This window comes from Phoca vitulina, unplaced genomic scaffold, assembly GCF_004348235.1.
Source record: "Phoca vitulina isolate PV1807 unplaced genomic scaffold, GSC_HSeal_1.0 scaffold42, whole genome shotgun sequence".
Lineage (NCBI taxonomy): Eukaryota > Metazoa > Chordata > Mammalia > Carnivora > Phocidae > Phoca > Phoca vitulina.
The window spans coordinates 2,243,159-2,255,460 of record NW_022589745.1 but is presented as its reverse complement, the minus strand read 5'-3'; the positions used below and the strand labels follow the sequence as shown (position 1 = coordinate 2,255,460).

At 48.3% G+C, this 12,302-nt stretch overlaps 1 protein-coding gene across 1 annotated transcript in view; it reads right to left on the bottom strand.

Moving 5' to 3' along the window:
- Positions 1-417: 417 nt before the first annotated feature.
- TRAPPC12 (trafficking protein particle complex 12) overlaps positions 418-12,302 on the bottom strand; it is a 92,026-nt gene continuing 80,141 nt past the window's right edge. Inside the window, exons 9-12 of the mRNA XM_032430016.1 lie at positions 11,618-11,716; positions 3,398-3,498; positions 2,686-2,773; positions 418-2,509 (exon numbers count right to left, since the gene is read on the bottom strand). Coding sequence (XP_032285907.1) covers positions 2,267-2,509; positions 2,686-2,773; positions 3,398-3,498; positions 11,618-11,716 — 531 coding nt within the window. The 3' untranslated portion in view covers positions 418-2,266. The remainder of the gene's footprint in view (positions 2,510-2,685; positions 2,774-3,397; positions 3,499-11,617; positions 11,717-12,302) is intronic.

Here is a 12,302-nt window from a genome sequence, read left to right as displayed (position 1 = left end):
TGCACTAAGAATCCGTTCTTGCAACAGGACACGATTGGGAATGTTGGTTATGTTACCAGGCTTTGACTAGACTGTGCTATTTCAGAGTGTTGTAAAGACTCTGAGATGATCAGCTTTCAGGAACTAAGGCTGACCTTATGGAGCCAATAAAGACCCTGGGGGAACATCAGCCTGGCCCCTTGCTTACAGGGTTCCCGGCAGCCTGGCCTGGTGAGCAAGGAAGGGCACTTCCTGGCAGGCCGAAGAACCTCAGGATATTTTGGGGACCTTGAGAAGAGAGGAATTCACCTAAATCTGTATGTATTGCAGGCAAAGTCTGACAGCAGGTCCTTGGTGTGGCTTCTTGGCCTGGAGAGGCTTTTGAGGTTCATCCAAGACTCTTTATGGAAAGTTCCAGCAAAGCAGACTTAATAGAGCCTATACGGTGAGCACTGTTATTCTGCACTTCTATAAATAACCAGGCCGGGTTACTGAAACTAGACTCAATTGGAAAACAGACTTAGTGTTGCTCTGGTTGCTTTGATGGATGTAGGCTGGCTGCAGAGAGACCTCATGTTTCAGTAGTATGGCTTCGTGGACAGCAGAGTCTAGTGCTGCTCCTGGGCTGGGAGGTTTTGTTTCCTACCTGTAAACTGGACTAGGTCCAAATTCTTCTATTTTCTTCCTATATTTGGCTGCAACTCTCCAAACTGATGTTTCCAGTCCCCCTTGCCCTTCTCACTTGGGAGTTGTTGAGAACTAAAGCCGCCCTTTTCCTGCAGCCGTGCGAGCTGGAGCCGGACCCCCTAACATACGCTCTGGAGATACCACCCCAGCTCCCGTGGAGGCCACTCGGAAAGCTTGCCAGTCGTCCGATTTCCACTACCTGGCTTCACTGCATCTGAAGATGCTCCAAGCTCTGGAGCTCAGAAACTGGGACGGCAGCCTGCTCCAGTGACTTAACTCCATTTCCTTCTGTCCCCACATCGAACACCTGGTTACTCACACCCAGGCCTCACTCGGGAGCCCTCTTGCATAGCTGCCTCCTGAACTGAGACCCAGCTGCTTAACGGAACCGACCTATTCTCAGGACTGAGAGACGAGGTCAGTGAGCTGGAGCAATCGACCAGCTCACTTTCTGGACTGCAGAATTTCCTGGAGATTTCAAAGGTAGGACTGAGGCAGGGGGAGGATATGTGCCCCCCAAATATGCTACTTTGGCAAGTGGATTAGTTTGAGCTGAAGACAATCAGGATGCAGGTTTAAGAAAAACGTTTACCTCTCCCTCAACTACTTAGAAGGGTTTGGATGGGGGCCTTGCTCAGAGGGGGAGCTGTTCCCAGCTATAAACTTTTACTGAATGGCTTATCTGTATACTGGGGCAAAGTTCTGTGAATCCCCCTCCTCTCCCGCTGAAGCCCCAGGCCCCTAGCTCCTTCCTTAGCTCAGGATGGCACAGAAGCCTCAATTGCCTGGCTTGGGTCTCATCTTATGGGTCCCTCTTATGTACGTAATTAAACTTTTCTCCTGTTAATCTGTCTTACATCACTTTGCTTATTAGAACACCCAAAGAACCTAGCAGGGTGGAGAAGAAAACTCCTCCCCTATACTCTGTAATACTAAAGCAAACGTCCCGGCATACAGGATGAAGGGACACCTAAATCGACATGTGCTTGGTTCAGAAATACCTCCTAGCCCACCTGCTTGTGCATGTTCCCTGTTCTCCCTTGGTTGTACGAACCACAGAAGAAACACGGTGGATTCTTTCCCCCACCGCCAGGCCCGTCCAGCGTCAGCTGAAAAGGAGCTGAATACAAGTGATGTGTTTAGTTCTGGGATGTGAGAGCGTGAAGGAGAGAGAAGGTGCACGGCCGTCTGTTTGGTGCTTCTCTGCCTTTATGCCCAGACGTACTGGAGGATCTACAGAGTGAGAATAGTGGGTTTTTCACCTTTTCTCGGAGGATATTCAGAATTACGAGATGAAGCAGCTCAGCTTCCAAGAATAAAGAAAAGGGACCCAGGGCCGCCCCAGAGCCGCTGCTGCCCGTGCCCGCTGCCCACAGCGCATGTTCGCCCCCTGGACTCCTAACCTCCGGCAGAGCTGCGGGCACGGGGCCTGCTGGAGTTTGACAAACGGCCGGACAGCGTGGGCCTCTGCGTGGCTCCGGATGAAGAAGACTGCTCCCCGGCACGCGTGAAAGATTTTATTGACTCCGTCAGTCGTGTTCCTCTGTTAGCTTCCGTGTCCACCATTCAGAGGCCCCGGGGGCTCCAGAGGGCGAGTGTCCTATGCAAGCTTGAGGCACTGGGTGTTGAAGCTGTCCCCCTCCTTCCCGGCGACCGCCTCGAGCAGGGACTGCTTCTTCTGCATGCTGCGAGAAGACTCCAGCTCGTACATGGTGGTCAGGTTGAAGAGCACGCTCTCGTGCAGGTAGTGCTTGGGGTCCTGCTGGACCATGGCCTCCAGCTGCCGGAGGGAGTCCTTGAGTTTACCCAGGTAGAGCAGACACACGGCGGCATTGTTGTTGGCCTAGAGGGAGGACACAGGCACAGGATTGCACCCGGCAGCCGTCCATCGGCTCGCGGGGCGGGGCAGGGGGCAGCCGAGGCTGGCCCTGCTGGGAACCTGCCCACCCACTGGGATGGGTGCCCATGGACGCCGGACAGGCCCCCAGAAGTTAGCCCCCAGCTCTCGTGGGGCCTTACCACGGCGTTTGTTGGGTCAATCCTGAGGATTTCTGTGAAGAATCTGTGGGCTTCTGCGAAGTTATTCTGACCGAGGTGAAGGAACGCTCTGGAACATAAAGGACAGAGCAGTTAAGCAGGAAGAGGGGTTAATGGCAGACAGGAGCGTGCCGCATCTCCTCGGCATGATTCTGAGCAGCCTGGTGTTGGGGGGTGGGGGGATGGACACTGCAGCTGAATGAGCCACATCACGACTGGCAAATTAAACTCTTGTTAGGTGAAGTTATGACCTCTGACTTAAGTGACTTCCTGCTATAAAAATGGACACCTGCGTGCTGGTTACTTTCTGCGGCAGTGTGAGCTCTGCTCCCGGCCCAGGCTCCATCTTCATAAACCTCCACCCAGCCCCACACTGTGTGTGTGTGGCTCCTATGGACATGAAAACATGGGCATTAAAGCAGCTGGGGGGCTAGAGAGAATAAACATTTATGCAAATTTATGTTGAAAACGGGCAATATAAACAGTACTTTGAAAAACAAGGGGAAAACATTTTAGTCTGTTGAGACTGAAAGGTGTCTAAGTTCAAGGAGACACCAGTGGGTGCGTTGGGTGGTGACGACTTGTGTGTCAGGTCTGGCGCATGGGGCAGGAACACTGTCCCTAGAGGGCTTTACTACATAGAATCTGAGCTCTTGGGAGATTTGAGAAAATAGTCTTTTTAAAAGAGCTTTACCTGTTCATTAAAACCATTATCTTGCCTTGTAGTCCATCCAATTTCTGGGTTACTTTCTCCACGTCTTGAAAATACTTCTCAGCTGTTTTGATGTCTCCAATCTGCTTTGACAAAGTTACTTAGTTCAGGTAACAAAATTAGCAAGCGTACATCCACACACACAGTTACCTGACGGGTCAGCTCAGAAGACATGTTTGCACCAGGTGGGGAAACTCTGGTAACATCACTAATCATTACTTCTTGTAAAAGCGAATGCCATTTAGGACACAGGGGAAGGTTAACACCCATAGGTCAGGAATGAAGTGAATTACCTGCCTTATTAAGTCTTAGTTTTTAATTTGTACCTTTTGAAAGGAATCCATCATTAAGTAAAATAATAAAGGATAACTTTCAGGGGCGCCTGGGTGGCTCAGTCGTTAAGCGTCTACCTTCGGCTCAGGTCATGATCCCAGGGTCCTGGGATGGAGTCCTGCATCGGGCTCCCTGCTCCACGGGAAGCCTGCTTCTCCCTCTCCCACTCCCCCTGCTTGTGTTCCCTCTCTTTCTATTGCTCTCTGTCAAATAAAATCTTAGAAAAAAAAAAGGATAATTTTCAGAGAGGTGGCCGAGTAGGAGGACCCTGAGCTCACCTGGTCCCATGGATCCAGCTAGATAACATCAATGCAAACAACCCAGATGATGACCCAAAGGCAGAACAAACTCCACAACTAATGGCAGAGAAGATGCCACAACAAAGAGAGTAGGAAGGACAGACATGTGGTAGGGAGTTAAACCCCGGGGGGCCAGCTGTGGGAGAGGGGCCGCAGGTGCAGAGAGGGGTGAGAAACAGACGATCACACCAGGGACCCCACACAAGGCAGACGAATCCCCAGAGCATCTGGATTTGAAAATCAGAGGGGCTGAATTTTGTGAATTCTTACAACCAGCAGAACTTAAAGCCTGGAACTTTGAAAACCAGCCGGCTTGGCTCTGGGAGAGCCTGGAGGTGACTGGAAGCTGGGTCCCTGCCCTCAAAGGGACAGCATAGCAAACGGCCCATGGAGAGCTAGATTGGAAGCAGCAGTCTGAAAACTGCCTGGGGCATATGGGAGGGAGAGTGCCTGAGGGACTTCCGCAGGAAAAGGGGAGCTGGCGGGCACCGTGCCCTCCCCTGCCCCCAGCACAATCACGCAGCCACCTGTGGGAGCAGCACAGCACCTGCACTCCTACCTGACCTGCCTGCACCATGCCCACACCCCTCCAGCTGGGCCCACTGTGGGTCCCCTCACCCAGAGGACCGGCACAAACCTTGCTGGCAAGGCATCTCCTGACTTCCCTGGGAGGATGCACAGACCTTGTTAAAACTGCCCCCGCCCGCATGCCTGTACACACTTTGCAGTGGACCCAGCTGGCCCCAGTCTCCATGGTGGCTGCTGTCCTCTGTGGAAGAGGACTGGTGTGCACAGCTTGTCACACTGCGCCCCTGCTGGTGGGTGCTTTGCGGTAGCCCTGGTCAGCCTGGGCTCTTGCAGCAGCTGTGCGTCCTCTGTGGAACAGGAACAGGGCTGCTTCGTTAAAAGCACGTGACCTGCCTGCTCCTCTCAACGGCAGGAGACATAGCCGACTTTCCTAACAGAGAGTGAGGCAAAATAAGGAGACAGAGGAGTATGTGGCCGATGAAAGAACAGGACAAAGTTGCAGCAAGAGACCTAAGCGAGATGGAGATTAGTATGCCTTATAGAGAATTTAATGATCATAAAGATACTCATTGGACTTAGAAAAGAGTGGAGGGCATCAGTGAAATCCTTAACACAGAGATAAAAAAGAACCAATCAGAGATGAAGAACACAATAAATGAAATTAAAAATACACTAGATGGAATAAATAGCAGGTTAGAGGAACCAGAGGAGCAAGTTAATGACCTGGAAGACAGAGTAATGGAAAGGAATCAAGCTGAGCAAATGAGAGAAAAAAAGATTATGCAAAATGAGAGAACAGACTTCGGGAACTCAGTGGCTCCATCAAGTGGAATAACAGTTGCATTACATGGATCCCAGAAGAAGAGGAGAGCCAAAAGGCGGCAGAACATTTACTTGAAGAAATAACAGCAGAAAACTTCCCTAATCTGAGGAAGGAAACAGACACCCACATGCAGGAGGCACAGAGAATTCCCATCAAAATCCACCCAAGGAGGTCCACACGAGACACGCAGTAATTAAAATGGCAAAAAGCAGTGACAGAACAGGCAGCAAGAGAGAAAACAGTTACACACAAGGGAAACCCCCAAGGCTACCAGGGGATTTTGCAGCAGAAACTTTCCAGGCCAGAAGGGACAGAGGGATGATACATTCAAAGTGCTGAAAGGGAAAAATCTGCAGGCAAGAACACTCTATCCAGCAAGTCTATCATTCAGGATAGAAGGGTACTCATTTCAGCAGCACATATACTAAAACTGGAACGATAGATACCAAGAAGATGAGCATGGCCCCTGCACAGAATTGGAGGAGAAATGAAGAATTTCCCAGGCAAACAAAAACTAAAGGATATGTACTCCCCTGCTCAGCTGGGAGTCTGCTTCTCTCACTCCCTCAGCTCCTCCCCCCTTCTCATGTTCTCTCTCAAATAAGTAAATAAATAATAAATCTTAAAAAAAAAAACTAGAGGCGCCTGGGTGGCTCAGTTGTTAAGCATCTGCCTTTGGTTCAGGACATGATCCCAGGGTCCTGGGATCGAACCCTGCGTCGGGCTCCCTGCTCAGCGGGAAAACTGCTTCTCCCTCTCCCACTCCCCCTGCTTGTGTTCCCTCTCTTGCTGTGTCTCTCTCTCTCAAATAAATAAATAAAACCTTTAAAAAAAACCCACAATAAAACAGATCAATGAACCCAGGAGCTGGTTCTATGGAGAGATCAACAAAATTGATAAACCTCTAGTCAGACTCATTAAAAAAAAAAAAAAAGACTCAAAGAAAATGACAAATGAGAGAGGAGAAATAACCAACAGAGAAAAAGAATTATAAGAGAATATTGTGAAAAATTATAAGAAAAAATTGGACAACTGAGAAGAAATGGGTAAATTCCTAGAAACATAAACTACTAAAACTGAAGCAGGAAGAAATAGAAATTTTGAACAATCCAATTTCTTGCAATGAAATTTAATCACTAATCAAAAATCTCCCAACAAACAAAAGTCCAGGACTAGATGGCTTCACAGGGGAATTCTACGAAACACATAAAGAAGAGTTAATAATACCTATTCTTTTCAAACTATTCCAAAGAACAGAAAAGGAAGGAAAACTTCCAAATTCATTCTATGAGGCCAGCATTACCCTGATACCAAAACCAGATAAAGACACCACAGAAAAAGAGAACTATAGACCAATATCCCTGATGAACACAGATGTAAAAATCCTCAATAAAATATTAGCAAGCCCAATCCAACAATACATTAAAATAATTTACCACAATCAAATGGGATTTATCCCTGGGATGCAAGGGTGGTTCACTATTTGCAAATCAATCAATGTGATACATCACATCAATAAGAGAAAGGATAAAAACCATGTGATCATTTCAATAGATGCAGAAAAAGTATTTGACAACAACATCCATTCATAATAAAAACCCTCAACAATGTAGATTTAGAAGGAACATCCCTCAACATAATAAAGGGCACGTATGAAAAAAACACAGATAACATCATCCTCAATGGGGAAAAACAGAGCTTTTCCCCTAAGGTCAGGAACAAGACAGGGATGTCCACTCAGCACTTTTATTCAACATAATACTGGAAGTCCTTGCCTCAGCAATCAGAAAAGAAAAAGAAATAAGAGGCATTGAAATTGGTAGGGAAGAAGCCAAACTTTCACTATTTGCAGATGACGTGACACTATATACAGAAAACCCACAGACCACCAAAAAGCTACTAGAACTGACAAATTCAGTAAAGTCACAGGATATAAAATCAGTGTATAGAAATCTATCGCATTCCTATACACTGATAATGAAGCAGCAGAAAGAGAAATCAAGGAATCAATCTCATTTACAATTGCACCCAAAATAATAAAATATCTAGGAATAAACCTAACCAAAGAGGTAGAAGATCTGTACTCCAAAAACTAGAGAACACTGATGAAAGAAATTGAAGAAGACACAAAGAAATGGAAAGACATTCAATGCACAGGGACTGGAAGAACATATATTGTTAAAATGTCTATATTAGAGCAATCTATAGATTTAATGCAATCCCTATCATAATACCAATAGCATTTTCCCCAGTGTTTGAACAAACAATCCTAAAATTTGTAGAGAACCACTAAAGACCCCGAATAGCCAAAGCAATCTTGAAAAAGAAGCAAAGCTGGAGGCATCACAATTCCGGACTTCCAGCTCTATTACAAAGCTGTAGTAATCAAAACAGTATGGTACTGGCACAAAAATAGACACATAGATCAATGGAACAAACAGAAAACCCAGAAATAAACCCACAATTATATGGCCAATTAATCTTCAACAAAGGAAGCAAGAATATACAATGGGGAAAAGACAGTGTCTTCAAAAAATGGTGTTGGGAAAACTGGACAGCAACATGCCAAAGAATGAAACTGGACCACTTTCTGACACCATACACAAAAATAAACTAAAAAATGATTTAAAGACCTAAATGTGAGTCCTGAAACCATAAAAATACTAGAAGAGAGCACATACTATAACCTCTGTGACATCAGCCATAGCAACATTTTTCTAGAAATGTCTCCTGAGGCAAGGGAAGCAAAAGCAAAAATAAACCACTGGGACTACATCAAAATAAAAAGCTTCTGCACAGTAAAGGAAACAATCAAAACTGAAAACCTACTGAATGGGAGAAGATATTTGCAAATGACATATCTGATAAAGGGTTAGTATCCAAAATATATAAAGAACTTACAGAATGCAACACCCAAAAACCAAATAATCCAATTAAAAAATGGGCAGAAGGCATGAGCAGACATTTCTCCAAAGAAGACACACCGATGGCCAAAAAGACACATGGAAAGATGCTCAACATCACTCACCATCAGGGAAATACAAATCAAAACCACCATGAGCTATCACCTCACACCTGTCAGAATGGCTAAAATCAACAACAGAAGAAACAAAAGGATGTGGAGAAAGGGGATCCCTCATGAGCTGTTGGTGGGAATGCAAACTGGTGCAGCCATTGTGGAAAACAGTATGGAGGGTCCTCGAAAAGTTAAACATAGAAACACCATACGACCCATTAATTCCACTACTAGGTATTTACCCAAAGAAAATGAAAACACTAATTCAAAGGGAAACACACACCCTTATATGTTTATATATAGCAGCACTATTTATAATCGTGCCCATCGACTGATGAATGGTTAAAGATGTGTGTGTGTGTGTGTATATATATATATATATATATAGAGAGAGAGAGAGAGAGAGACAATGGAGTATTATTCAACCATAAAAAAGAATGAAATCTTGGCATTTGCAACGACATGGATAGAGCTAGACAGTATAATGCTAAGTGAAAGAAGTCAGTCAGAAAAGTACGTACTATATAATTTCACTCATATTTGGAATTTAAGAAACAAAATAAAGGAGCAAAGGGGGAAAAAAAGAGAGAGAGACAAACCGAGAAACAGACTGTTAACTACAGGGAACACAGGGATGGGGGGAGGGGGAGATGGGGAAACAGGTGACAGGGACTAAGGAGCGCACTTGTTGTGATGCGCAGCGGGTGATGTATGGAGGTGCTGAATCACTACGTTGTACACCTGAGACTAACATAACACTGTATGTGAACTACACTGGAATTAAAAAACTCAATAAATAAGTAAAAATTCTTACATAAATAAAGCTTAAAACACACACACGCACACACACACTATGTTTCAGTACAATAAGCCAGGCCCCAAGTCACTTGTTGGGGTTGTGACTGGTAAAATGACAGGGACCGTCACATTCACAAATTTCAAAGTCATACTGGGACCCAATACAGAACCCTAGTTTCTGCCCAACCAAACCACGCCACACCCAGCCCCCATTAAACACCCAAGGAAGCCTGCTGGCTATCCTGAAGTGGAGCTGACAGGGACAGCCCTGGCTGCTGACGGCCTGGCAACTCCGTGCGCTTCCCTTCCAGAAGCTCTGGCGGAGGTGTGTCGTAAAGGGAAGTACCACAGTTTTGATTTCCTGTACAGGAACACGGAATTCAGACAGCTGTGGTCGGGCAACAGTCCAAGTGTCAGGGAGAGGTGTTTGAGAAAGAGTTCCCGAGTGCTTAGGTCTCCTGGTCACTTGCCTGGGATTCGGTGTCCTTCGTCCCCCGTTTCCCCGTCTCCGTTCAGAACCAGGTGTCACCTCCTTCAGCCCCGAGAACAAGGACACCACGCCGTCCCCAAACCAGGTGGGATGTCAAACAAAGCTCTGGAAGCCAGCGCCCTTCTCTCCGAGATTCTGTGTGCAGACATTTCTCTCAACGACCTGAGGCCAGAAACACGTCCAGGGAAACGCTCAGAGTCCCAGCCTGACGCGGACCTCAGGACTGTTGGATCCACGGCTCCCGCCTGAGGCTGCTTCATGCGTCAGGGTTCTTAAATGGACGTCCAGCATATATTCCTCCAGCTGTGTAAACTGAGACTCAGAAACGACGTTTCTGGGTTTGTCCTACTGGATTCCAGGCACAGCACTGTGTTCTCTATGTGGCTTGTCGCGCTCAGTCTGCACAATGACCTCACAGGACGATTATGAGCGTCCCTGGCACACGGAGAAGATACGGCTTACGTGCTAGCAGAGCACGAGAACAGACAGAAACCCAGTCTTCCAGCCTCCTCAACATCCACGCTGTCAGTCAGGGAAGGCCGCCCTTGAGAGCCCCACAACGGAGGCCCCTGAGCGCCCCAGGAGGGACTCAGAGACCACAGCTGGCCTTCATTGTCAGGCTGTCCTTGGACCCAGTGCAGGTCTCATCTGCTTTCCATGAGCAGTATGGGCTGGGGGTGGCGGGAGGAGGAGATGCGTGTGTGTGTGTGTGTGTGTGTGTGTGTGTGTGTGTGTGGTGTGGAGGAGGGGATTGTGCATGTGTGTGTGAACTTGGGGTGTAGGAGGAGTGCGCACACGCGCCCGTGTGTGCATGGTGTGGAGGAGGGTGTGCGTGTGTGTGTGGACGACTGGGGGTGTAGGAGGACAGGGCCACCCTTCAGTGAAGAGAACCTGAGCTCTGGGCTCAGAGAGCCCTTGTTCAGACTCTTCCTGGTACGCTTATGTCTCGGGCCTCGGGCAGCTCACTCAACCACAGGGAAGCCTCCGTTTGCTAATCTGTAAAATGACTGGTAATCCCCACGGTGGAACGGCTCCGCATGGTGCCCGCTCAGGGTGAGTGGTGCTCCAGAGACGTCTGGCCCTTCTCCGACTATCAGGGACCGTCCTTTGCTCATACTCCTTTCCCCAGCCCCAGCTCGGGGCGTTATGGCAGAAGCCCTACAGATGGAGGGTGGGCTGGGGGCAGAGGCCCTTAGGCTCAGCCTGCAAAGGTGGGATGGCCGTCCTGGGAGAGACAGAAGTGAGGAGGGGCGCGCATCCCTCCATCGCCAAACGGTCCAGGAAGATGCTCCCGGCTTCGGCACTGTTCTTGGCAAGAGGGTGTTGTCCCTCACCCTCTGCCCTGTTGGGGCTGCTTCATGGTGGACTTGGTGCGCTCTTTCCAGCAAAACAGCAGCAAGGGACTCTATTATCAGCCAACTTCAAATAAGAGTCCGTATGGCTTTATCAACGCTCTTCTCAGTGCAACAGGATGATTTCTAAAGTGATCTGTTTCAGTGCTTCACCAATGAAAGTCTATGGAAACTCACATTTAGCAATTTGGCTTCCTGATCCCGTCAAAGCCAGTGGGACTTAATACAGTCAAACCAGAACTACTATAAAGAACTAAACCTTTAACATTTGATGCGAAACATTTTTTGAGCTTTTTTTTTTTTTTAAGATTTTATTCGAGAGAGAGAGCACTAGCAGGGGGAGGGGCAGAGGGAGAAGCAGGCTCCCCGCCAAGCAGGGAGCCCGATGCGGGGCTCAATCCCAGGACCCTGGGATCGTGACCTGAGCCGAAGGCAGACGCTTAACGACTAAGCCCCCCAGGCGCTGCTCTGTGCTATTTCTTATCTACAGAACGAACGCTGAGTCCCAGGCCACCCAGGCAGGGACCGCCCGCCGTAGCTCACGTGCCCGGTGTGGCATGTACCTGAAGGAAAATGCGGCCGATGCCACTCAGCAGCTGTGGCTCCTGCTCTGGGTAATACTGGATAACCGAGTGATAAGCATCCACAGCCAGCACGTAGTCCTACGGGAAGAACAACCGGAGGAACATTTTAGAGTTACAAAGACCACTCTTGGGTTTGCGAAGTTAGCAGCTCAAGTACCTGCAGATCTGCATGTGGGGAGAGGGCACGTGAAGGCGTGAGCTGGGCGGAAGCAGGAGACCCAGCGCGGGAAGCTGGGCCCACGAGGGGCGCGCAGGCTGGCGTGACAACAGGGCACACCAGGGTTCCGAGTTCTGTTCAAAACCAGAGTCAGGAAACACCTTCCTCTCCCTCTTCCTGCTTCCATCTACATGGCAACGGGAATTCACCTGCACTCTCTCTCTCTTTCCTGTAAAATCATTAAGTGAACTGGTGAACTCTGTCTTGTCACTATCTGCCAATTCCATAAACCAAATTTATTAACAGCACCTCTTACATGTTTTCTATGTTAGAAAGTGAGGGAAAGTCCTTAAAGCAAACACACAAGACACCGCACCAAACACCGTAGCTGAGAGCAGGCACGAGATGCGGCCCCATCAGCGGCCTTCACCAGCCTCTGGGTCGTCGGCGCACCCTCCACGCCGCCCCTCGGGAGCGGCCCGGCCATCTCTGCGCCCCCTGCCGCCC